Source organism: Entelurus aequoreus, linkage group LG01 (genome assembly GCF_033978785.1).
Source record: "Entelurus aequoreus isolate RoL-2023_Sb linkage group LG01, RoL_Eaeq_v1.1, whole genome shotgun sequence".
Classification (NCBI taxonomy): Eukaryota; Metazoa; Chordata; class Actinopteri; order Syngnathiformes; family Syngnathidae; genus Entelurus; species Entelurus aequoreus.
In genome coordinates, this window is record NC_084731.1 from 71,375,360 (window position 1) to 71,402,859 (window position 27,500).

At 38.9% G+C, this 27,500-nt stretch overlaps 1 protein-coding gene across 6 annotated transcripts in view; it reads left to right on the forward strand.

Moving 5' to 3' along the window:
• Window positions 1–27,500, forward strand: part of ptpn11b (protein tyrosine phosphatase non-receptor type 11b) — a 103,533-nt gene that overhangs the window by 57,621 nt on the left and 18,412 nt on the right. For 5 of the 6 annotated variants that reach the window (XM_062057553.1, XM_062057547.1, XM_062057550.1 and 2 more), the window contains 9 exons: window positions 1–208; window positions 745–861; window positions 4,716–4,829; window positions 5,937–6,033; window positions 6,123–6,220; window positions 8,012–8,158; window positions 12,875–13,006; window positions 19,746–19,900; window positions 19,973–20,040. The exon at window positions 1–208 is cut by the window's left edge and continues 30 nt beyond it. In XM_062057553.1, the coding sequence (XP_061913537.1) occupies window positions 1–208; window positions 745–861; window positions 4,716–4,829; window positions 5,937–6,033; window positions 6,123–6,220; window positions 8,012–8,158; window positions 12,875–13,006; window positions 19,746–19,900; window positions 19,973–20,040 (1,136 nt within the window). The remainder of the gene's footprint in view (window positions 209–744; window positions 862–4,715; window positions 4,830–5,936; window positions 6,034–6,122; window positions 6,221–8,011; window positions 8,159–12,874; window positions 13,007–19,745; window positions 19,901–19,972; window positions 20,041–27,500) is intronic. The other variant, XM_062057551.1, reaches the window with a different exon arrangement.

Below are 27,500 nucleotides of genomic sequence, written 5' to 3' on the forward strand. Positions count from 1 at the left end.
CGCCGACAAACTGCTGACGGAGAAAGGAAAGGTGGGCAGCTTCCTGGTGAGGGAGAGCCAGAGCAAACCAGGCGACTTTGTCCTCTCCGTGGTGACCCAGGAGGACAAACAGGACTATGTGGAGCGCAGGACCAAGGTCAACCACGAGGACCAGCAGGAGTACGTGGAGCGCAGGACCAAGGTCACCCACGTGATGATTCGCTGCCAGGTACCCGCGCTGACAACTGGCTTTTTAGCACTTTTCATGTTTCCTGGTGAGGCTTCATTCTTTTTAGCACTTTTCATGTCGACTGGTGAGGCTTCATTCTTTTTAGCACTTTTCATGTCGGCTGGTGAGGCTTCATTCTTTTTAGCACTTTTTATGTCGACTGGTGAGGCTTCGTCCTTTTTAGCACTTTTCATGTCGGCTGGTGAGGCTTCATCTTTTTAGCACTTTTCATGTCGGCTGGTAAGGCTTCATTCTTTTTAGCACTTTTCATGTCAGCTGGTGAGGCTTCATTCTTTTTAGCACTTTTCATGTCGGCTGGTGAGGCTTCATTCTTTTTAGCCCTTTTCATGTCGACTAGTGAGGCTTCATTCTTTTTAGCACTTTTCATGTCGGCTGGTGAGGCTTCATTCTTTTTAGCACTTTTCATGTCGGCTGGTGAGGCTTCATCTTTTTAGCACTTTTCATGTCGGCTGGTAAGGCTTCATTCTTTTTAGCACTTTTCATGTCAGCTGGTGAGGCTTCAAGTCTTCCTGCAGGAGGGCAAATACGACGTGGGCGGCGGTGAAAGGTTCGACACCCTGGCGGAGCTGGTAGAGCACTACAGGAGGAACCCCATGGTGGAGAAGAGCGGCATTGTGGTGCACCTCAAACAGGTTTGGAAGATTCCTCTTTCAAAAATAAAAGCATTTTAATATCTGTCATTTTCAAAACCAACACAGTATTTATATTTTTTGAACCATTAGTCTCAGTCGTAAAAATGTAAAAAATACAGAAGGCCATAGATTATTGTTTTTATTATTTTATCACTTTAATTTCTAGATCAACTTCAGGTGTATCTGTGGATATAAATTAAAAATATATATTGTTATCCTTTTTGTCAAAAAAAAAGCAAAAACACAAAATATGCAATATTTTCCCCATAGAATTTTTTTCAAAGTGTAATATATGATGTGAAGTAATTGGAGTCTTAAATAGGTCGATAATTAATAGCATTTATTTTAAAGTTTTATACTGATAAAATTGAAGGCATCAGACGCACCATCAATATCTCAAGTAAAAAAAGTTGGATCACCACCCCATTTAGGCAAAAGTAACACAGCAATGATGGCAAGCTTTAATGCCATAGACTCTAAAATTCTAGTGGAAACGGTGACAGCTCTAAAGTCATCCACCTGCTGCCTTGATGTTTTACCTACCAACTTCTTTAAGAATGTTTTTGACTGCCTATCAACAGACATCTTGCAAATAGTTAATAATTCTATTAAATCGGGCAATTTCCCGAAGGCTTTCAAAACTGCAGTCATTAAACCTCTTCTAAAAAAGCAGAGCCTAGATGCCTCTGTTATCAACAACTACAGACCAATTTCAAATCTACCATTCATAAGTAAAATAATTGAGAAAGTTGTCCTCCAACAACTAAATCACTTCTTGGCTTCTACTGGCTGCCACAACAACTTCCAGTCAGGATTTCGACCTCTTCATAGCACAGAGACTGCCCTTCTTAAAGTTATAAATGACATCCGTCTAAACACAGACTCTGGCAAAACTTCAGTATTAATGCTATTGGACCTTTTACTCAGTGCTGCATTTGACACTGTCGACCACTCAATACTTTTTGACAGGTTGGAAAACTGGGTGGGGATCTCAGGCACAGTTTTAAGCTGGTTCAAGTCATATCTACAAGATAGGAACTATTTTGTTTCCATTGGTGACTTTGTATCAGAACCAACCAACGTAACGTGTGGAGTCCCCCAAGGTTCAATCTTGGGGCCGACTTTATTTAACATCTATATGCTCCCACTAGGACAAATCATGCAAAATAATAACATTGACCATCATTGCTATGCCGATGACACCCAAATCTATGTAGCGCTATCACCAAATGACTATCGCCCCATAGATCTTCTGTGCCAGTGCATTGAGCAAGTCAAACACTGGATGTGCCAAAATTTCCTACAACTAAATGAAGATAAAACTGAGATAATTGTTTTTGGTGCTAAAAAAGAAAGGTTTAAAGTCATCCAACACCTTCAATCACTGTCCCTGAAAACCTCAAATAAAGCCAGAAATCTTGGGGTTATTTTAGATTCTGATTTACATTTCGACAGTCACATCAAATCAGTAACAAAATCGGCCTACTATCACCTCAAAAATGTAAAAAGACTTAGAGGGCTCATGTCAGCTCAAGACTTAGAAAAACTTGTACATGCCTTTATTACCAGTAGGCTAGACTATTGTAATGGTCTCCTTGCAGGTCTTCCCAAAAAAACTGTCAGGCAGCTACAGCTTGTTCAGAACGCTGCTGCTAGAGTTCTAACAAAGACCAAAAAATGTGAGCACATTACACCAATTCTTAAATCCTTGCATTGGCTCCCTGTACATCAGAGAATAGATTTCAAAATCCTCCTGCTCACATATAAATCACTACATGGTCTAGGGCCCAAGTATATCACTGATATGCTCCCACTATATACGCCCTCTAGATCACTAAGATCTTCTGAGACCAATCTGTTAGCGGTTCCAAGAGTAAACTCAAATCAAGGGAGATCATCATTCAGTCACTATGCAACACATAGCTGGAATAAACTTCCTGAAGATGTCAGACTCTCCCCAACTCTCACTACTTTTAAAACTAGACTGAAGACTTTTATGTTCACCTTAGCTTTCAGCTAAATCTTTTAATCTTTTAACTTTTAACGTCTGCACTGTTTTTATTTTTATTGTCTGCATTTTAATTTTGCTTTTATTTTCTTTCATTTCACTTTGTTGTCTGTGAAGCACTTTGAGTCTGCCTTGTGTATGAAAAGCGCTATACAAATAAAGTTGCCTTGCCTTGCCTTGCCTAAAGTTAAAAAAATAAAAAATACCACCAAAATTCTTGGTCCCACTCATAAAAGTTTGTAATATTTCATACATTTTTGAATTATTTTTACTTTATACACTTCGTCCCTGGATCAACTTCAAATCTATCCGTCAATTTTAATTTATATTTATTTTTTATGTTTTGTTTTTGTCATTTTTGTCGAAGAAAACTTTTTTTAATATGAAAAACAAATATGCAATATATGCACAAATATGCAATATTTTCCCCATTAAAAATTTTCGAAATGGAATATTTGATGTGAAGTAATTGGAGTCTTAAATAAGTCGATAATTCATAACATTGAATTTAAGGTTTAAAAAAAAAAAGCACAAATTCTTGGGGACCCAAAAGTGTCCCACTCGTAAAAGTTTTAAAATAATTCATACATTTTTTTATTGTTTTTACTTTATACCCTTCGTCCCTAGATTAACTTCAAATCTATCCGTCAATTTTAATTTATATTTATTTTTTAAGTTTTGTTTGTTTTGTCATTTTTGTCAAAGAAAACTTTTTTTTTAATATGGAAAACACACAAACTATGCAATATTTTCCCCATAAAATGTTTTCAAAGTAGAACATTTGATGTGAGGTAATTTGAGTCTTAAATAGGTCGATAATTCATAACATTGATTTTAAAGTTAAAAAAAAAAAAAAAATTCTTGGGTACCCAAAAGTGTCCCACTCATAAAAGTTTTAAAATAATTCATACATTTTTTAATTGTTTTTACTTTATACACTTCATCCCTGGATCAATTTCAAATATATGCATCAATTTGTATTTATATTTATTTTTTGTTTTGTTTTTGTCATTTTTTTGAAGAAAACTTTTTTTTTAATATGGAAAACACACAATATGCAATATTTTCCCCATCATTTTTTTTCAAAAAGGAATATTTGATGTGAGATAATTGCAGTCTTAAGTAGGTCGATAATTCATAACATGGCAATCACATGGACAAAGATAAGTATGTATACATATATAAATACATGTATACATATATTTGTATGTGTATGTATACATATATAAATACATGTATACATATATTTGTATGTATTTATGTATACATATATTTGTATATATATAAACATATGTATACATATATTTGTATGTATATAAACATATGTACACATATTTGTATGTATGTATATATATATATATATATATATATATATATATATATAAATACATGTATACATATATTTGTATGTGTATGTATACATATATAAATACATGTATACATATATTTGTATGTATTTATGTATACATATATTTGTATATATATAAACATATGTATACATATATTTGTATGTATATAAACATATGTACACATATTTGTATGTATGTATATATATATATATATATATATATATATATATATATATATATATATATATATATATATATATATATATATATATATATATATATGTGGGCTCTGTACCGAGGATGTCGTTGTGGCTTGTACAGCCCTTTGAGACACTTGTGATTTAGGGCTATATAAATAAACATTGATTGATATATATATATATATATATATATATATATATATATATATATATATATATATATATATATATATATTTCTAATGAAAACAAAGCATTTCAGTATTTTAAAGAGTTGAATGCTGTGTTTGTGCAAGCAGCCTTTTAACGCCACCAGGATCAACGCAGCCAACATTGACAATCGAGTGCGAGAACTCAACAAAGTCGCCGACAACTCCGAGAAACCCAAGCAAGGATTTTGGGAAGAGTTTGAGGTACGTTGCCTTCAAACTCAAAGTCTTAAACGTGTTGTAGAAAGTCTTTAGCATGTTGTAGAAAGTCTGTAACGTGTTGTAGAAAGTCTTTAACGTGTTGTAGAAAGTCTTTAACATGTTGTAGAAAGCCTTGAACTGTTGCAGAAAGTCTTTAACGTTTTGTAAAAAGTATTTAACGTTCTGTAAAAAGTATTTAACGTGTTGTAGAAAGTCTAACGTGTTGTAGAAAGTCTTTGTGTTGCAGAGTCTTTAACGTGTTGCAGAAAGTCTTTAACGTTCCTTAAAAAGTCTTTAACGTTCTGTAAAAAGTATTTAACGTGTTGTAGAAAGTCTTTAACGTGTTGCAGAAAGTCTTTAACTTCCTGTAAAAAATCTTTAACGTGTTGTAGAAAGTCTTTAACGTTCTGTAAAAAGTCTGTGATGTGTTATAGAAAGTCTTTAACGTGTTGTAAAAAGTCTGCGATGTGTTATAGAAAGTCTTTAACGTGTTGTAGAAAGTCTTTAACGCGTTATAGGAAGCCTTTAACGTGTTGTAAAAAGTCTTTAACGTGTTGTAAAAAGTATTTAATGTGTTGTAGAAAGTCTTTAACGTGTTGTAGAAAGTCTTTAACGTGTTGCAGAGAGTTTTTAACGCGTTGTAAAAAGTCTTTAACGTGTTGTAGAAATTCTTTAACTTTCAGTAAAAAGTCTTTAACGTGTTGTAGAAAGTCTTTAACGTTCTGTAAAAAGTCTGTAATGTGTTATAGAATGTCTTTAACGTGTTGTAGAAAGTCTTTAACATGTTGTAGGAAGCCTTTAACGTGTTGTAGAAAATCTTTAATATGTTGTAAAAAGTTTTGAACGCGTTTCAGAAAGTCTTTAACGTGTTGCAGAAAGTCTTTAACGTGTTGTAGAAAGTCTTTAACGTGTTGTAGAAAGTCTTTAACGTGTTGTAGAAAGTCTTGAGCGTGTTGCAAAAAGTCTTGAGCATGTTGCAGAAAGTCTTGAGCGTGTTGCAGAAAGTCTTGAGCGTGTTGTAGAAAGTCTTGCGCGTGTTGTAGAAAATCTTGAGCGTGTGTAATGAAATGTTTAGTGGAGAGCCGGAGAAACAAAATGTCTTCTTTGCAGGTTCTCCAGCAGCAGGAGTGCAAGCTGCTGTATCCTCGCAAGGAGGGCATGAAGGCGGAGAACAAGAGCAAGAACCGCTACAAGAACATCCTGCCTTGTGAGTCTCACCCACACTTCCTGTGGAAAAAAGGAAGACGTGTGGCTTTGACTTCTTGCACGCTTTCTTCATCACTTTTGCTTCTGCAGTCGACACCACACGGGTGCAGATCAGAGACGCCGACCCGGAAGTGGCCGGTTCTGACTACATCAACGCCAACTACATTCTTGGGAGTGGCAAGCGAGAGGCAAGTGAAAACTATTTCTCTTTTCAAACACGAGACGTTATGTAATAACCACAAATTAGAGTGAAATTACCACAAATTACAGTGAAATTACCACAAATTACAGTGAAATTACCACAAATTAGAGTGAAATTACCGCAAATTGTAGTGAAATTACCGCAAATTGTAGTGAAATTACCACAAATTGTAGTGAAATTACCACAAATTGTAGTGAAATTACCACAAATTAGAGTGAAATGACCACAAATTGGAGTGAAATGACCACAAATTGGAGTGAAATGACCACAAATTGGAGTGAAATTACCACATATTAGAGTGAAATTACCACAAATTAGAGTGAAATTACCACATATTAGAGTGAAATTATCATAAATTGGAGTGAAAGTACCATAAATTAGAGTGAAAGTACCACGTGAAATTACCAGAAATTAAAGTGAAATTACCACAAATTGGAGTGAAATTACCATAAATTGGAGTCAAATTACCACAAATTGGAGTGAAATTACCACAAATTGGAGTGGAATTACCACAAATTGGAGTGGAATTACCAAAAATTGTAGTGAAATAACCATAAATTGTAGTGAAATTACCACAAATTAGAGTGGAATTACCACACATTGGAGTGAAATTACCACACGTTGGAATGAAATTACCCCAAATTAGAGTGAAATAACCCCAAATTGTAGTGAAATTACCACAAATTGTAGTGAAATTACCACAAATTGTAGTGAAATTACCACAAATTAGAGTGAAATGACCACAAATTGGAGTGAAATGACCACAAATTGGAGTGAAATTACCACATATTAGAGTGAAATTACCACAAATTAGAGTGAAATTACCACATATTAGAGTGAAATTATCATAAATTGGAGTGAAAGTACCATAAATTAGAGTGAAAGTACCACGTGAAATTACCAGAAATTAAAGTGAAATTACCACAAATTGGAGTGAAATTACCATAAATTGGAGTCAAATTACCACAAATTGGAGTGAAATTACCACAAATTGGAGTGGAATTACCACAAATTGGAGTGGAATTACCAAAAATTGTAGTGAAATAACCAGAAATTGTAGTGAAATTACCACAAATTAGAGTGGAATTACCACACATTGGAGTGAAATTACCACACGTTGGAATGAAATTACCCCAAATTAGAGTGAAATAACCCCAAATTGGAGTGAAAATACCACAAATTGGAGTGAAATTACCACAATTTGTAGTAAAATTACCACAAATTAAAGTAAGATTACCACACATTGGAGTGAAATTACCACAAATTAAAGTGAGATTACCACACATTGGAGTGAAATTACCACAAATTGTAGTGAAACTACCACAAATTAAAGTGAGATTACCACACATTGGAATGAAATTACCCCAAATTAGAGTGAAATAACCCCAAATTGGAGTGAAATTACCACAAATTGGAGTGAAAATACCACAAATTGGAGTGAAATTACCACAATTTGTAGTAAAATTACCACAAATTAAAGTAAGATTACCACACATTGAAGTGAGATTACCACACATTAGAGTGAGATTACCACAAAGAAGGAAGGGTGAACAAGCTCAACCTGTAAATTACCCCTCTCTTCTGCTGCTGCTTTATTTTTGGCGGATGGCTCCATGCGCAAATTTGAATGGACTCAGCAGCACCACCTGTGGGTGTGTGGATTGTGCCTGGTGGAATATTACTGCCAAAAAAAAAAGTTTTATACTTGCAAATAGTTTTTTTATTGAAGAAAATAGTTTTTGTTATACTTGCAAGTCTTTGTGTTGTTGTTGTTCAGCAGGACGTGCATGGAGCGGGGGAGGGTAAAATCTTCATCGCCACCCAAGGGTGCCTGCAGAACACGGTGGATGACTTCTGGAAGATGGTGCATCAGGAGAACACGCACGTCATCGTCATGACAACCAAGAAGATGGAGAGAGGACGGGTAAGGATTTTACAATAGTGTATAATACATACTTGCCAACCTTGGGACCTCCAATATCGGGAGGTGGGGGGCTTGGTCGGGGGTGGGGGGTTGGGGGCGTGGTTATTTACAGCTAGAATTCACCAACTCGAGTATTTCATATATATTTCATATATATATATATATATATATATATATATTTATTTTATTTACATAGAAAAAAAATAAAAATACTTGAATTTCAGTGTTCCAGTGGCTATCCATTAGATGTCAGTATCGTCCTGTTTAACTTCTCCGTTCATGATGAGTATATCATTTCGGCCGCCATGTCTGTAATTTCCTCGTTCTTCTGCTTCGTCTCCTTGTTGTGTGCGCAGTTGTGCACTCAATAAAAGCCCTAGATGTTATGACGTCTTTGGGCAGGCAAGCTGTTTATATTGTGGGAAAGCGGACGTGAGAACAGGCTGTCCCCACTCAGTCTCAGGTCCGCATTGAGCTGAAGGGGGCGTGGCCTCCAGCTCCGGCTGAATACCGGGAGTTTGTCGGGAGAAAATCTCTGCCGGGAGGTTGTCGGGAGAGGCGCTGAATACCGGGATTCTCCCGCTAAAAACGGGAGGGTTGGCAAGTATGGTATAATATTTTACACTGTACTGTATAATTATATTATATATGACAATTGTATATTGTATAATTATACTATATATGACAAGTGTATTACATTGTACTATATAATTATAATATACAGTACGAGTGTATTACACTGTACTTTATAATTATATTATACATGACAAAAGTGTTGGCCAACATGTAGATTCTGACATTTAAAGCGTGTAAAAGTGATTTTATTACTAATAAAAGTGTGTTGGTGCGAGTCAGCATGTTTTACTCCGATACTGAAGCGTTGATGATTGACTTATGAAAAGTGATACTGTGTCCTTCAACACTTCCTGGTGTGTGTGTCACTTTAAGAAAAACCATGTGACTGATAAACTGCTGTTATTTGACTCAAGCGGCAAAGTGGAAGCGCTTCTTTTAGCTCCTAAGTCACACTGATGTGGTGCCTTGACCTGCATTCAAATAAAGAAATACTAAGAAAAAATTATTTAAAATAAGAAAAAATAAATACAACTAAAAATATATTGCAACTAAGAAAACATTGCAACTAAGAAAAAAAATTGCAAATAAAACAAAATAATTGCAATTAAAACAAAATAATTGCAATTAAAAAACATTATCGCAAATAAGAAAAAATAAATGCCACTAAGAAAAAAAACACGATTAAAAAAAATATTGCAACTAAGAAAAAATAATTGCAATTAAAAAAATATTGCAACTAAAAAAAAATATTTGTAATTAAAAAATATATTGCAATTAAAAAAAATATTGCAAATAAGAAAAAACAGATGCAACTAAGAAAAAAATTATTGCAATTAAAAAAATATTGCAATTAAAAATAAACAATTGCAATTAAAAAAATATTGCAAATAAGAAAAAACAGATGCAACTAACAAAAAATTATTGCAATTCAAAAAATATTACAATTAAAAATAAACAATTGCAATTAAAAAAAATATTGCAAATAAGGAAAGATATTGCAACTAAGAAAAAATAATTGCAACTAAGAAAAAATTATTCCAATTAAAAAAATATTGCAACCAAAAAAAATATTGCAACTAAGAACAAATTGCAATTAAAAAGATAATTGCAACTAAGAAAAAAATACTGCAATTAAAGTTCTTACAATTAAATAAAAATCCTTGCAACTAAGAAAAAAACACAATTAAAAAAATATTGCAACTAAAAAAAACAATTGCAAATATGAACAAAATATTGCAACAAAAAAAAATGAATTGCAATTTAAAAAAATATTGCAATTAAGAAAAATTAATTGCAACAAAGAAAAAAATATTGAAACTATTAAAAAAATATTGCAACAAAGAAAAAATATTGCAACTATTAAAAAATTATTGCAACTAAAGAAAATAATTGCAACTACAAAAAAATATTGCAACCATAAAAAAAATATTGCAACTAAAAAAAAATTGCAACTAAGAAAAAATAATTGCAATTAAAAAAATAATTGCAACTATCCATCCATCCATCTTCTTCTGCTTATCCGAGGTCGGGTCGCGGGGGCAGCAGCCTAAGCAGGGAAGCCCAGACTTCCCTCTCCCCAGTCACTTCGTCCAAAAAACAATTGCATTATTTTGTGCTCGAAGATCATTTTCTTAGTATTACTAATATATAGAAAAGAGAAAAAAATGTATCATTAATTTAAAATTAATGATAATTTTTTTTAATTTTTACTCTGTATAATTAGTAATTAAAAAAATTATCTTGGAGCACAAAATCATGTTCTATTCCCGTTTTCTATTTTACTCGTTTGCCAAAGTTGCGTGTTTCAAATTCCTTCTGGAGCAGCTTTTCAATCGGAACAAAACAAAAGCAATTCAAGATAATAATTTCATTTGCACGTCATGGCGTTTTTAAATCAGGCAGACGGCCATTTTGAAACACAACACAGAGTCAGTACTTTGTCAATACAGGTAGTGAGCTGGCCTCCTCTCTGTTCTTAAAAGCGTAACAAAAGAAGAAATAATCAAAATTGTAAAAAATTGTAAATCCAAGACCTCAACCGACTGTCATGGAATAGATATGGTAACGATAAAAAAGGTTATAGAAGACATTTCAGAACCTCTGACATATATCACCAACGTATCATTTTTAACCGGCAAATTCCCTGACATAATGAAAATTGCAAAAGTCGTACCAATTTATAAGAATGGAGACGTACACCAGTTTACTAACTACAGACCAGTTTCATTACTTCCACAATTCTCCAAAATCATGGAAAAATTATTCAATAGTCGATTAGATTTATTTATTAACAAAAGTGGGACGCTCGTGGAGAACCAATATGGATTCCGAGCAAATATCTCAACATCAATAGCATTAATCAAAATAACAGAGGAAATTACCAATGCAATAGATGGTAAAGAATGTGCGGCAGCAGTATTCATGGACTTAACAAAAGCATTTGACACAATTAATCATGATATTTTAATACAAAAATTAGAACGATATGGCATCAGAGGTTTGGTATTGAATTGGGTAAGAAGCTATCTAACCAACAGGAAGCAATATGTGAAGATGGGTGAAAATATGTCAACACAGCTAGATATATCCTGTGGTGTACCCCAGGGATCAATACTGGGACCAAGATTGTTTAATCTTTGTATAAACGACATTTGTAAAGTTACAAAGGACTTAAAGTTAGTTTTATTTGCAGACGACACAACTGCTTTCTGTTCAGGAGAGAACACACAGAAGATAATACAAATAATAACAGAATAAATGAACAAATTAAAAAGATGGTTTGACAAAAACAGACTATCTTTGAATCTCAGTAAAACAAAAAATAATGCTATTTGGTAATAGTAGAAAAGAGCATCATACACAAATACAAATAGACGGTATAGACATCGAAAGGGTTAAAGAAACCAGATTTTTGGGAGTATTAATAGATGATCAAATGAACTGGAAATCTCATATACAAAACATACAACATAAGGTGGCAAAAAACATTTCAATAATGAATAAAGCAAAATACGTCCTGGGCCAAAAATCACTTCATATTCTCTACTGCTCGCTAGTGTTACCATATCTGAGTTGTTGTGCAGAAATATGGGGAAATAACTACAAATGTGCGCTACATTCGCTAACCGTGTTACAAAAAAGATCAGTTAGAATAATACATAATGTTGGATATAGAGAACATGCAAACCCTTTATTTATTAAGTCAAAAATATTAAAGTTCGGTGATTTGGTAAAATTGCAAACAGCTAAAATGATGCACAAAGCAAACTATAACCTGCTACCAAAGAATGTACAACATTTCTTCTCAACTAAAGAGGAGAAATATAACCTTAGAGGAAAAAATAATTTAAAACATTTATATGCACGTACAACACTTAGAACTTTTAGCATATCAGTATGTGGAATTAAATTATGGAATGGGTTAAGTAAAGAAGTTAAAAAGTGTACTGATATGATCCAGTTTAAGAGGTTGTTCAAAATAATAGTGCTTACAAAGTACAAAGAAGAAGAATTATGAGAAGTACTTTCAACCTTATTGAAAATAAGATATTCTTCATCTCAGTATGTTAATAATGACTGAATTAATTAATTACATATTACAAAACTGTTGTGTATACAAATTCATAGATGTTATTTTATTATATAAAAAGGTCAGTAAATGATTCTATATCATTGTAAACGCTTTGAAGTGGGAAAGGGGTAGGATTAAATAAGCTTTGCTTCTTCCTCCTCCTTTTCGGACATGATGTAAAATGAAATGATATGAAATTGTGCGATGTATTATGATGTAAGTGGGTTCATATTCGAAATAAACTAAAGAAAGAAGTGTGCCATACACTCACAGAGGCATCATTTACACACACACACACACTAAATGTGTGTATATGTATATATATATATATATATATATATATATATATATATATATATATATATATATATAAATTTAGCAACGCTAGCATAGCTAGGTTAGCCACGACACTAACGTTTTAACAGTAACGTCATGCTAGCTTAGCGTAGTCGCTGAGGAAAAAGAAACTTCGCGCTCCAGGCTGCATTTTAAGACGTGTAGAGAAGTTTGAGGACATAGTATGGCGGTTAAGCTGATTGTGCTTGTCTTCCTTCTCCCTGCCTGCACAGAACAAGTGTGCGTGCTACTGGCCCAAGCTGCACGCCACCATGGAGCTGGGCAGCGTGCAGGTGAGGAACGTGGAGGAGCACACGGCACGGGATTATGTGCAGAGGAAGCTGCAGGTGACCCGTCTAGACCGGGTAAGCACACACACTGACCTGACACACTGACCTGGGTTCAGATGATCTCATCCCTAAATCCCCCACATAGCACCTGCTAGCATGCTAGCGCTAAGGAGACACAGGCTTGGCACTCCAAAATATATCATCAAATAACCTATTATAAATTCAAACACAGTGTGACTATTCAAAAATATGTTGTTGTTTTTTAACATTTTCAAACTGTGGTATGTACGCACACTCCATCTTTTGGTACACCAAATAACCACTTAATTATACATTCAAACACGCACACTCCATCTTTTGGTACACCAAATAACCACTTAATTATACATTCAAACACAGTGTGACTATTCAAAAATTTGGAAAATAAAAGAAACTGTGGTATGTACGCAGTTTTCATCAAATAATCGATTATACATTCAAACAGTGTTACTATTCAAAAACATATATATATATATTTTTTATTTTTTTTAAACTGCTATGTACATGGCCTCCATCTAGTGGTACACCAAATAATCACTTAATTATACATTCAAACACAGTGTTACTATTCAAAAATATGAAATATATATATATATCTATTTTTTTTTTTCAAACTATGGTATGTACTTGGCCTCCATCTAGTGGTACACCAAAGAATCCCTTAACTATACATTCAAACACAGTGTTACTATTAAAAAATCCATCCATCCATCCATTTTCTACCGCTTGTCCCTTTCGGGGCCTATCTCTGGCGCATTCGGGCGGAAGGTGGGGTACACCCTAGGCAAGTCGCCACCTCATCACAGGGCCAACACAGATGGACAGACAACATTCACACTCACATTCACACACTAGGGCCAATTTAGTGTTGCCAATCAACCTATCCCCAGGTGCATGTCTTTAGCAGTGGGAGGAAGCCGGAGTACCCGGAGGGAACCCACGCAGTCACGGGAGAACATGCAAACTCCACACAGAAAGATCCCGAGCGCAGGATTGAACCCAGGACCTTCGTATTGTGAGGCAGACGCACAAACCCCCGTCCCACTGTGCTGCCACTATATATATATATATATATATATATATATATATATATATATATATATATATATATATATATATATATATATATATATACATATTTTTTATTTTTTTATTTTTTTTATTTTTTTAAACTGGTATGTACGCAGGCTCCATCTAGTGGTACACTAAGGAATCACTTAAATATACATTCAAACAGTGTGACTATTCAAAAATATGGAAAATAAAAGAAACTATGGTATGTACACAGGTTTCATTAAATAATCACTTATACATTCAAACACAGTGTGACTATTCAAAATTATGATTTTTTTTTTTTAATTTTTTTTTCAAACTGTGGTATGTACATAGCCTCCATCTAGTGGTACACCAAATAATCACTTAATTATACATTCAAACACAGTGTTACTATTAAAAAATATGAAATATATTACCGTATTTTTCGGACTATAAATCGCTCCGGAGTATAAATCGCACTGGCCGAAAATGCATAATAAAGAAGGAAAAAAACATATATACGTCGCACTCGAGTATAAGTCGCATTTTTCGGGGACATTTATTTGATAAAATCCAACACCAAGAATAGACATTTGAAAGGCAATTTAAAATAAATAAAGAATAGTGAACAACAGGCTGAATAAGTGTACGTTATATGACGCATAAATAACCAACTGAGAACGTGCCTGGTATGTTAACGTAACATATTATGGTAAGAGTCATTCAAATAACTATAACATATAGAACATGCTATACGTTTACCAAACAATTTGTCACTCCTGATCGCTAAATCCGATGAAATCTTCTTCCTCGTGCGCCGCTTTCTGTCTTTCTGCTGCTCGATCGCCGTTTTCTGCTGCATATTTCACTACGTCCGGCTTGTAATCTGCAGTATATGATATTCCTTTTCGGTGCCATTTTTGTTCAGTCCTTCTAAGTTACCGCCAATGTTGAAATAATCAATTTTAATAGCTACGTATGTAGCAGCAGTTAGCATCCCATGACCCACAATGCACTTCTGCCATGACCCACAATGCACTTCTGCCATGACCCACAATGCACTTCTGCCATGACGCACAATGCACTTCTGCCATGACCCGCCCCCGCCGAATTCGTATTGGTTGACGTGTGTGACGATTGCTTACGTGTGTGTGACGATTGCGGACATTTGCTTTGTCTCTTACGCGAATGAGATAAATAATATTATTTGATATTTTACGGTAATGTATTAATAATTTCACACATAATTTGCTCCTGAGTATAATTCGCACCCCCGGCCAAACTATGAAAAAAACTGTGATTTATAATCCGAAAAATACGGTGCGTATGTATATATATATATATATATATATATATATATATATATATATATATATATATATATATATATATATATATATATATATATATTAGGGGTGTGGGAAAAAATCGATTCGAATTCGAATCGCGATTCTCACGTTGTGCGATTCAGAATTTTTTTTTAATTTAAAAAAATATATTTTTTTTTTTTTAATTAATCAATCCAACAAAACAATACACAGCAATACCGTAACAATGCAATCCAATTCCAAAACCAAACCCGACCCAGCAACACTCAGAACTGCAATAAACAGAGCAATTGAGAGGAGACACAAACACGACACAGAACAAACCAAAAGTAGTGAAACAAAAATGAATATTATCAACAACAGTATCAATATTAGTTACAATTTCAACATAGCAGTGATTAAAAATCCCTCATTGACATTATCATTAGACATTCATAAAAATAAATAAAAAAGAACAATAGTGTCACAGTGGCTTACACTTGCATCGCATCTCATAAGCTTGACAACACACTGTGTCCAATATTTTCACAAAGATAAAATAAGTAATATTTTTGGTTCATTTAATAGTTAAAACAAATTTACATTGGGGTAGATCCTGCTGAAATCCTATGTATTAAATGAATAGAGAATTGTTTTGAATCGGTAAAAATTTCGTTTTTGAATCGAGAATCACATTGAATCGGAAAAAATCTTTTTTGAATCGAATCGTGACCCCAAGAATCACAAAATCGAATCGTGGGACACCCAAAGATTTGCAGCCCTAATATACGTACGTATATATATATATATATATATATATATATATATATATATATATATATATATATATATATATATATATATATATATATATATATATATATATATATATATATATATATTAGAGCTGCAACTAACGATTAATTTGATAATCGATTAATCTGTCGATTATTACTTCGATTAATAATCGGATAAAAGAGACATGTTGGCAGCGACAGTGAAACCTGGAGAGGCGTGATTGGGAAGAATGGCCGCCCGGATCTGAACCCGAGTGGTGTTTTGTTATTGGACTTTTGTGCTCGTCACATATTGTCCATATCAAACACCGTGTTCAAACATAAGGGTGTCCATATGTGCACTTGGCACCAGGACACCCTAGGCCGCAGTTCCATGATCGACTTTGTAGTTTTGTCATCGGATTTGCGGCTTCATGTTTTGGACACTCGGGTGAAGAGACTGGCAGAGCTTTCTACCGATCGCCACCTGCTGGTGAGTTGGCTGCGATGGTGGGGGAGGATGCCGGACAGACCTGGCAGGCCCAAACGCATTGTGAGGGTCTGCTGGGAACGTCTAGCAGAGTCTCCTGTCAGAGAGAGTTTCAATTCCCACCTCCAGAAGAACTTTGAACAAGTCACGAGGGAGGTGCTGGACATTGAGTCCGAATGGACCATGTTCCGCGCCTCTATTGTCGAGGCGGCTGATTGGAGCTGTGGCCGCAAGGTAGTTGGTGCCTGTCGTGGCGGTAATCCTAGAACCCGTTGGTGGACACCGGCGGTGAGGGATGCCGTCAAGCTGAAGAAGGAGTCCTATCGGGTTCTTTTGGCTCATAGGACTCCTGAGGCAGCGGACAGGTACCGACAGGCCAAGCGGTGTGCGGCTTCAGCGGTCGCGGAGGCAAAAACTTGGACATGGGAGGAGTTCGGGGAAGCCATGGAAAACGACTTCCGGACGGCTTCGAAGCGATTCTGGACCACCATCCACCGCCTCAGGAAGGGGAAGCAGTGCACTATCAACACCGTGTATGGTGAGGATGGTGTTCTGCTGACCTCGACTCCGGATGTTGTGGATCGGTGAAGGGAATACTTCGAAGACCTCCTCAATCCCACCAACACGTCTTCCTATGAGGAAGCAGTGCCTGGGGAATCTGTGGTGGGATCTCCTATTTCTGGGGCTGAGGTTGCTGAGGTAGTTAAAAAGCTCCTCGGTGGCAAGGCCCCGGGGGTGGATGAGACCCGCCCGGAGTTCCTTAAGGCTCTGGATGCTGTGGGGCTGTCTTGGTTGACAAGACTCTGCAGCATCGCGTGGACATCGGGGGTGGTACCTCTGGATTGGCAGACCGGGGTGGTGGTTCCTCTCTTTAAGAAGGGGAACCGGAGGGTGTGTTCTAACTATCGTGGGATCACACTCCTCAGCCTTCCCGGTAAGGTCTATTCGGGTGAGCTGGAGAGGAGGCTACGCCGAATAGTCAAACCTCGGATTCAGGAGGAACAGGGTGGTTTTCGTCCTGGTCGTGGAACTGTGGACCAGCTCTATACTCTTGGCAGGGTCCTTGAGGGTGCATGGGAGTTTGCCCAACCAGTCTACATGTGTTTTGTGGACTTGGAGAAGGCATTCGACCGTGTCCCTCGGGAAGTCCTGTGGGGAGTGCTCAGAGAGTATGGGGTATCGGACTGTCTGATTGTGGCGGTCCGCTCCCTGTATGATCAGTGCCAGAGTTTGGTCCGCATTGCCGGCAGTAAGTCGGACACGTTTCCAGTGAGGGTTGGACTCCGCCAAGGCTGCCCTTTGTCACCGATTCTGTTCATAACTTTTATGGACAGAATTTCTAGGCGCAGTCAAGGCGTTGAGGGGATCTGATTTGGTGGCTGCAGGATTAGGTCTCTGCTTTTTGCAGATGATGTGGTCCTGATGGCTTCATCTGGCCAGGATCTTCAGCTCTCGCTGGATCGGTTTGCAGCTGAGTGTGAAGCGACTGGGATGAGAATCAGCACCTCCAAGTCCGAGTCCATGGTTCTCGCCCGGAAAAGGGTGGAGTGCCATCTCCGGGTTGCGGAGGAGACCCTTCCCCAAGTGGAGGAGTTCAAGTACCTTGGAGTCTTATTCACGAGTGAGGGAAGAGTGGATCGTGAGATCGACAGGCGGATCGGTGCGGCGTCTTCAGTAATGCGGTCGCTGTATCGATCCGTTGTGGTGAAGAAGGAGCTGAGCCGGAAGGCAAAGCTCTCAATTTACCGGTCGATCTACGTTCCCATCCTCACCTATGGTCATGAGCTTTGGGTTATGACCGAAAGGACAAGATCACGGGTACAAGCGGCCGAAATAAGTTTCCTCCGCCGGGTAGCGGGGCTCTCCCTTAGAGATAGGGTGAGAAGCTCTGCCATCCGGGGGGAGCTCAAAGTAAAGCCGCTGCTCCTCCACATCGAGAGGAGCCAGTTGAGGTGGTTCGGGCATCTGGTCAGGATGCCACCCGAACGCCTCCCTAGGGAGGTGTTTAGGGCACGTCCGACCGGTAGGAGGCCACGGGGAAGACCCAGGACACGTTGGGAAGACTATGTCTCCCGGCTGGCCTGGGAACGCCTCTGGATCCCCCGGGAAGAGCTGGACGAAGTGGCTGGGGAGAGGGAAGTCTTGGTTTCCCTGCTTAGGCTGCTGCCCCCGCGACCCGACCTCGGCTAAGCGGAAGAAGATGGATGGATGGATGGATAAAAGAGACAAACTACATTTCTATCCTTTCCGGTATTTTATTGAGAAAAAAACGGCATACTGGCACCATACTTATTTTGATTATTGTTTCTCAGCTGTTTGTACATGTTGCAGTTTATAAATAAAGGTTTATTTAAAAAAATAAAAATAAAAAATAAAACATTTTTTAAAAAAGCCTCTCCGCATGCGCATAGCATAGAGCCAACGAATCGATGACTAAATTAATCGCCAACTATTTTTATAATTGATTTTAATCGATTAGTTGTTGCAACCCTAATATACAGGTGTATATATATATGTATATATATATGTGTGTATATATATATATATATATATATATATATATATATATATATATATATATATATATATATATATTTATTTATTTATTTATTTTCAAACTGTGGTATGTACGCAGGCTCCAACTAATGGTACACCAAAGAATAATGTAATTTTACATCAAAACACAGTGTTACTATTCAAAAATATGTTTTATTTTTATTATTTTTTCAAACTGTGGTATGTACGCAAGCTCCATCTAGTGGTACTCCAAAGAATCACTTAACTACACATTCAAACACAGTGTTACTATTCAAAAATATATATATATATATATTTTTTTTTCAAACTGTGGTATGTACGCAGGCTCCATCTAGTGGTACACCAAAGAATCACTTAACTACACATTCAAACACAGTGTTACTATTCAAAAATATTAAATAAATAAATAATAAGCTCAGACTGTGATATGTACATGGCCTCCATCTAGTGGTAAACCAAATGCTCAATTAATTATACATTCAAACACAGTGTTACTAATCAAAAATTGTATTTTTATTTATTTCTTAATTTTTTCAAACTGTGGTATATACTCAGGCTCCATCTAGTGGTACACCAAATAATAATGTAATTAGACATCCAAACACAGTGACTTCTCCCTTCTTTCGCAGAGGGACTCTCTGAGGCAGGTCTGGCACTACCAGTACCTGAGCTGGCCAGACCACGGCGTCCCCAACGAGCCAGGGGGCGTCCTCTGGTTTCTGGAGGAGGCCAACCGGACCCAGGCCTCCATTGAGGGATGTGGACCCATGGTGGTCCACTGCAGGTACCAGCAGGTGAAGTTGAAGAAGAGAGAGGTCTTTGAAAGAAGTCAACGTTCCTTCTTGTGGTGTGACAGTGCAGGCATAGGAAGGACGGGCACCATCATCGTCATCGACATCCTCATTCACCTCATCAACCGCCAAGGTATGTTCACTTTGGTCATTGACTCCTTCTACCCCTACCTTGTACTATTAATGTTGCACCATCATCCTCATCAACCGCCAAGGTATGTCCACTTTGGTCATGGACTCCTTCTACCCCTACCTTGTACTATTAATGTTGCACCATCATCCTCATCAACCGCCAAGGTATGTCCACTTTGGTCATGGACTCCTTCTTCTACCCCTACCTTGTACTATTAATGTTGCACCATCATCCTCATTCACCTCATCCACCACCAAGGTACGTCCACTTTGGTCATTGACTCCTTCTTCTATCTCTACCTTGTACTATTAATGTTGCACCATCATCCTCATCAACTGCCAAGGTATGTCCACTTTGGTCATGGACTCCTTCTTCTACCCCTACCTTGTACTATTAATGTTGCACCATCATCCTCATCAACCGCCAAGGTATGTCCACTTTGGTCATGGACTCCTTCTTCTACCCCTACCTTGTACTATTAATGTTGCACCATCATCCTCATCAACCGCCAACGTATGTCCACTTTGGTCATGGACTCCTTCTTCTACCCCTACCTTGTACTATTAATGTTGCACCATCATCCTCATCAACCGCCAAGGTATGTCCACTTTGGTCATGGACTCCTTCTTCTACCCCTACCGTGTACTATTAATGTTGCACCATCATCCTCATCCACCGCCAAGGTATGTCCACTTTGGTCATTGACTCCTTCTTCTACCCCTACCTTGTACTATTAATGTTGCACCATCATCCTCATCCACCGCCAAGGTATGTCCACTTTGGTCATTGACTCCTTCTTCTACCCCTACCGTGTACTATTAATGTTGCACCATCATCCTCATCAACCGCCAAGGTATGTCCACTTTGGTCATGGACTCCTTCTTCTGCCCCTACCCTGTACTATTAATGTTGCACCATCATCCTCATCAACCGCCAACGTATGTCCACTTTGGTCATGGACTCCTTCTTCTACCCCTACCTTGTACTATTAAAGGCCTACTGAAACCCACTACTACCGACCACGCAGTCTGATAGTTTATATATCAATGATGAAATCTTAACATTGCAACACATGCCAATACGGCCGGGTTAACTTAAAAAGTGCAATTTTAAATTTCCCGGGGAACTTCCGTTTCAAAACGCCTTTGGAGGATGACGTATGCGCGTGACGTCGCGAGGTCCACGGAAGTGTTTGGACACAATACACAGAGCTCTGTTTTCTTCAACAAAATTCCACAGTATTCTGGACATCTGTGTTGGTGAATCTTTTGCAATTTGTTTAATGAACAATGGAGGCTGCAAAGAAGAACGTTGTAGGTGGGATCGGTGTATGCGGCTGGCTGTAGCAACACAACAAGGAGGACTTTGACTTGGATAGCAGACGCGCTAGCGGCGAACTCACCTTGACTTCCTACGTCTCCGGGCCGCCGACCGCATCGTCGATCGCTGGAACGCAGGTGAGCACGGGTGTTGATGAGCAGAGGAGGGCTGGCTGGCGTAGGTGGAGCGCTTATGTTTTTATCATAGCTCTGACGAGGTCCCGTTGTTAAGTTAGCGTCGTTAGCAACAGCATTGCTAGGCTTCGACAGGCGTCGAATACACATTAACCGTGTATTTACCTGTCCAGTGTTTGGTTCGGTGTCTCCTGATAGTATTATTGTTGATCTTCTGTCTATCCTTCCAGTCAGGGATTTATTTATTTTGTTTCTATCTGCATTTGAGACAGATGCTATCACGTTAGCTCATGCTAAAGAGCTTCGTCGATGTATTGTCGTGGAGATAAAAGTCACTGTTAATGTCCATTTCGCCTTCTCGACTCTCATTTTCAAGAGGATATAGTATCCGAGGTGGTTTAAAATACAAATCCGTGATCCACAATAGAAAAAGGAGAGAGTGTGGATTCCAATGAGCCAGCTTGTACCTAAGTTACGGTCAGAGCGAAAAAAGATATCTCTTGAACTGCATTCTAGTCCGTCACTCTAACGTTCCTCATCCACGAATCTTTCATCCTCGCTCAAATGAATGGGGTAATCGTCAATTTCTCGCTCCTAATATCTCTCGCTCCATTGTAAACAACGAGGAATTGTGAGCAGCACTACCGCTTGTGACGTCACGCTACTTCCGGTAGGGGCAAGTTTTTTTTTATCAGCGAGCAAAAGTTGCGAACTTTATCGTCGATTTTCTCTACTAAATCCTTTCAGCAAAAATATGGCAATATCGTGAAATGATCAAGTATGGATCTGCTATTCCCGTTTAAATAAAAAAAATTCATTTCAGTAGGCCTTTAATGTTGCACCATCATCCTCATCAACCGCCAAGGTATGTCCACTTTGGTCATGGACTCCTTCTTCTACCCCTACCTTGTACTATTAATGTTGCACCATCATCCTCATCAACCGCCAAGGTATGTCCACTTTGGTCATGGACTCCTTCTTCTACCCCTACCTTGTTCTATTAATGTTGCACCATCATCCTCATCCACCACCAAGGTATGTCCACTTTGGTCATTGACTCCTTCTTCTATCCCTACCTTGTACTATTAATGTTGCACCATCATCCTCATCAACTGCCAAGGTATGTCCACTTTGGTCATGGACTCCTTCTTCTACCCCTACCTTGTACTATTAATGTTGCACCATCATCCTCATCAACCGCCAAGGTATGTCCACTTTGGTCATGGACTCTTTCTTCTACCCCTACCTTGTACTATTAATGTTGCACCATCATCCTCATCAACCGCCAAGGTATGTCCACATTGGTCATGGACTCCTTCTTCTACCCCTACCTTGTACTATTAATGTTGCACCATCATCCTCATCCACCTCATCCACCGCCAAGGTATGTCCACTTTGGTCATTGAGTCCTTCTTCTATCCCTACCTTGTACTATTAATGTTGCACCATCATCCTCATCAACCGCCAAGGTATGTCCACTTTGGTCATGGACTCCTTCTTCTACCCCTACCTTGTACTATTAATGTTGCACCATCATCCTCATCAACCGCCAACGTATGTCCACTTTGGTCATGGACTCCTTCTTCTACCCCTACCTTGTACTATTAATGTTGCACCATCATCCTCATCAACCGCCAAGGTATGTCCACTTTGGTCATGGACTCCTTCTTCTACCCCTACCTTGTACTATTAATGTTGCACCATCATCCTCATCAACCGCCAAGGTATGTCCACTTTGGTCATGGACTCCTTCTTCTACCCCTACCTTGTACTATTAATGTTGCACCATCATCCTCATCAACCGCCAAGGTATGTCCACTTTGGTCAGGGACTCCTTCTTCTATCCCTACCTAGTACTATTAATGTTGCACCATCATCCTCATCAACCGCCAACGTATGTCCACTTTGGTCATGGACTCCTTCTTCTACCCCTACCTTGTACTATTAATGTTGCACCATCATCCTCATCAACCGCCAAGGTATGTCCACTTTGGTCATGGACTCCTTCTTCTACCCCTACCTTGTACTATTAATGTTGCACCATCATCCTCATCAACCGCCAAGGTATGTCCACTTTGGTCATGGACTCCTTCTTCTACCCCTACCTTGTACTATTAATGTTGCACCATCATCCTCATCAACCGCCAAGGTATGTCCACTTTGGTCATGGACTCCTTCTTCTACCCCTACCTTGTACTATTAATGTTGCACCATCATCCTCATCCACCACATCCACCGCCCAGGTATGTCCACTTTGGTCATGGACACCTTCTGCTATCCCTACCTTGTACTATTAATGTTGCACCATCATCCTCATCTACCGCCAAGGTATGTCCACTTTGGTCATGGACTCCTTCTTCTACCCCTACCTTGTACTATTAATGTTGCACCATCATCCTCATCCACCGCCAAGGTATGTCCACTTTGGTCATTGACTCCTTCTTCTATCCCTACCTTGTACTATTAATGTTGCACCATCATCCTCATCAACTGCCAAGGTATGTCCACTTTGGTCATGGACTCCTTCTTCTACCCCTACCTTGTACTATTAATGTTGCACCATCATCCTCATCAACCGCCAAGGTATGTCCACTTTGGTCATGGACTCTTTCTTCTACCCCTACCTTGTACTATTAATGTTGCACCATCATCCTCATCAACCGCCAAGGTATGTCCACATTGGTCATGGACTCCTTCTTCTACCCCTACCTTGTACTATTAATGTTGCACCATCATCCTCATCCACCTCATCCACCGCCAAGGTATGTCCTCTTTGGTCATTGACTCCTTCTTCTATCCCTACCTTGTACTATTAATGTTGCACCATCATCCTCATCAACCGCCAAGGTATGTCCACTTTGGTCATGGACTCCTTCTTCTACCCCTACCTTGTACTATTAATGTTGCACCATCATCCTCATCAACCGCCAAGGTATGTCCACTTTGGTCATGGACTCCTTCTTCTACCCCTACCTTGTACTATTAATGTTGCACCATCATCCTCATCAACCGCCAAGGTATGTCCACTTTGGTCATGGACTCCTTCTTCTACCCCTACCTTGTACTATTAATGTTGCACCATCATCCTCATCAACCGCCAAGGTATGTCCACTTAGGTCAGGGACTCCTTCTTCTATCCCTACCTAGTACTATTAATGTTGCACCATCATCCTCATCAACCGCCAACGTATGTCCACTTTGGTCATGGACTCCTTCTTCTACCCCTACCTTGTACTATTAATGTTGCACCATCATCCTCATCAACCGCCAAGGTATGTCCACTTTGGTCATGGACTCCTTCTTCTACCCCTACCTTGTACTATTAATGTTGCACCATCATCCTCATCAACCGCCAAGGTATGTCCACTTTGGTCATGGACTCCTTCTTCTACCCCTACCTTGTACTATTAATGTTGCACCATCATCCTCATCAACCGCCAAGGTATGTCCACTTTGGTCATGGACTCCTTCTTCTACCCCTACCTTGTACTATTAATGTTGCACCATCATCCTCATCAACCGCCAACGTATGTCCACTTTGGTCATGGACTCCTTCTTCTACCCCTACCTTGTACTATTAATGTTGCACCATCATCCTCATCAACCGCCAAGGTATGTCCACTTTGGTCATGGACTCCTTCTTCTACCCCTACCTTGTACTATTAATGTTGCACCATCATCCTCATCAACCGCCAAGGTATGTCCACTTTGGTCATGGACTCCTTCTTCTACCCCTACCTTGTACTATTAATGTTGCACCATCATCCTCATCAACCGCCAAGGTATGTCCACTTTGGTCATGGACTCCTTCTTCTACCCCTACCTTGTACTATTAATGTTGCACCATCATCCTCATCCACCACATCCACCGCCCAGGTATGTCCACTTTGGTCATGGACACCTTCTGCTATCCCTACCTTGTACTATTAATGTTGCACCATCATCCTCATCTACCGCCAAGGTATGTCCACTTTGGTCATGGACTCCTTCTTCTACCCCTACCTTGTACTATTAATGTTGCACCATCATCCTCATCCACCGCCAAGGTATGTCCACTTTGGTCATTGACTCCTTCTTCTATCCCTACCTTGTACTATTAATGTTGCACCATCATCCTCATCAACTGCCAAGGTATGTCCACTTTGGTCATGGACTCCTTCTTCTACCCCTACCTTGTACTATTAATGTTGCACCATCATCCTCATCAACCGCCAAGGTATGTCCACTTTGGTCATGGACTCTTTCTTCTACCCCTACCTTGTACTATTAATGTTGCACCATCATCCTCATCAACCGCCAAGGTATGTCCACATTGGTCATGGACTCCTTCTTCTACCCCTACCTTGTACTATTAATGTTGCACCATCATCCTCATCCACCTCATCCACCGCCAAGGTATGTCCTCTTTGGTCATTGACTCCTTCTTCTATCCCTACCTTGTACTATTAATGTTGCACCATCATCCTCATCAACCGCCAACGTATGTCCACTTTGGTCATGGACTCCTTCTTCTACCCCTACCTTGTACTATTAATGTTGCACCATCATCCTCATCAACCGCCAAGGTATGTCCACTTTGGTCATGGACTCCTTCTTCTACCCCTACCTTGTACTATTAATGTTGCACCATCATCCTCATCAACCGCCAAGGTATGTCCACTTTGGTCATGGACTCCTTCTTCTACCCCTACCTTGTACTATTAATGTTGCACCATCATCCTCATCAACCGCCAAGGTATGTCCACTTTGGTCAGGGACTCCTTCTTCTATCCCTACCTAGTACTATTAATGTTGCACCATCATCCTCATCAACCGCCAACGTATGTCCACTTTGGTCATGGACTCCTTCTTCTACCCCTACCTTGTACTATTAATGTTGCACCATCATCCTCATCAACCGCCAAGGTATGTCCACTTTGGTCATGGACTCCTTCTTCTACCCCTACCTTGTACTATTAATGTTGCACCATCATCCTCATCAACCGCCAAGGTATGTCCACTTTGGTCATGGACTCCTTCTTCTACCCCTACCTTGTACTATTAATGTTGCACCATCATCCTCATCAACCGCCAAGGTATGTCCACTTTGGTCATGGACTCCTTCTTCTACCCCTACCTTGTACTATTAATGTTGCACCATCATCCTCATCCACCACATCCACCGCCCAGGTATGTCCACTTTGGTCATGGACACCTTCTGCTATCCCTACCTTGTACTATTAATGTTGCACCATCATCCTCATCAACCGCCAAGGTATGTCCACTTTGGTCATGGACTCCTTCTTCTACCCCTACCTTGTACTATTAATGTTGCACCATCATCCTCATTCACCTCATCCACCACCAAGGTACGTCCACTTTGGTCATTGACTCCTTCTTCTATCCCTACCTTGTACTATTAATGTTGCACCATCATCCTCATCAACCGCCAAGGTATGTCCACTTTGGTCATGGACTCCTTCTTCTACCCCTACCTTGTACTATTAATGTTGCACCATCATCCTCATCAACCGCCAACGTATGTCCACTTTGGTCATGGACTCCTTCTTCTACCCCTACCTTGTACTATTAATGTTGCACCATCATCCTCATCAACCGCCAAGGTATGTCCACTTTGGTCATGGACTCCTTCTTCTACCCCTACCTTGTACTATTAATGTTGCACCATCATCCTCATCAACCGCCAAGGTATGTCCACTTTGGTCATGGACTCCTTCTTCTACCCCTACCTTGTACTATTAATGTTGCACCATCATCCTCATCAACCGCCAAGGTATGTCCACTTTGGTCATGGACTCCTTCTTCTACCCCTACCTTGTACTATTAATGTTGCACCATCATCCTCATCCACCGCCAAGGTATGTCCACTTTGGTCATTGACTCCTTCTTCTATCCCTACCTTGTACTATTAATGTTGCACCATCATCCTCATCAACTGCCAAGGTATGTCCACTTTGGTCATGGACTCCTTCTTCTACCCCTACCTTGTACTATTAATGTTGCACC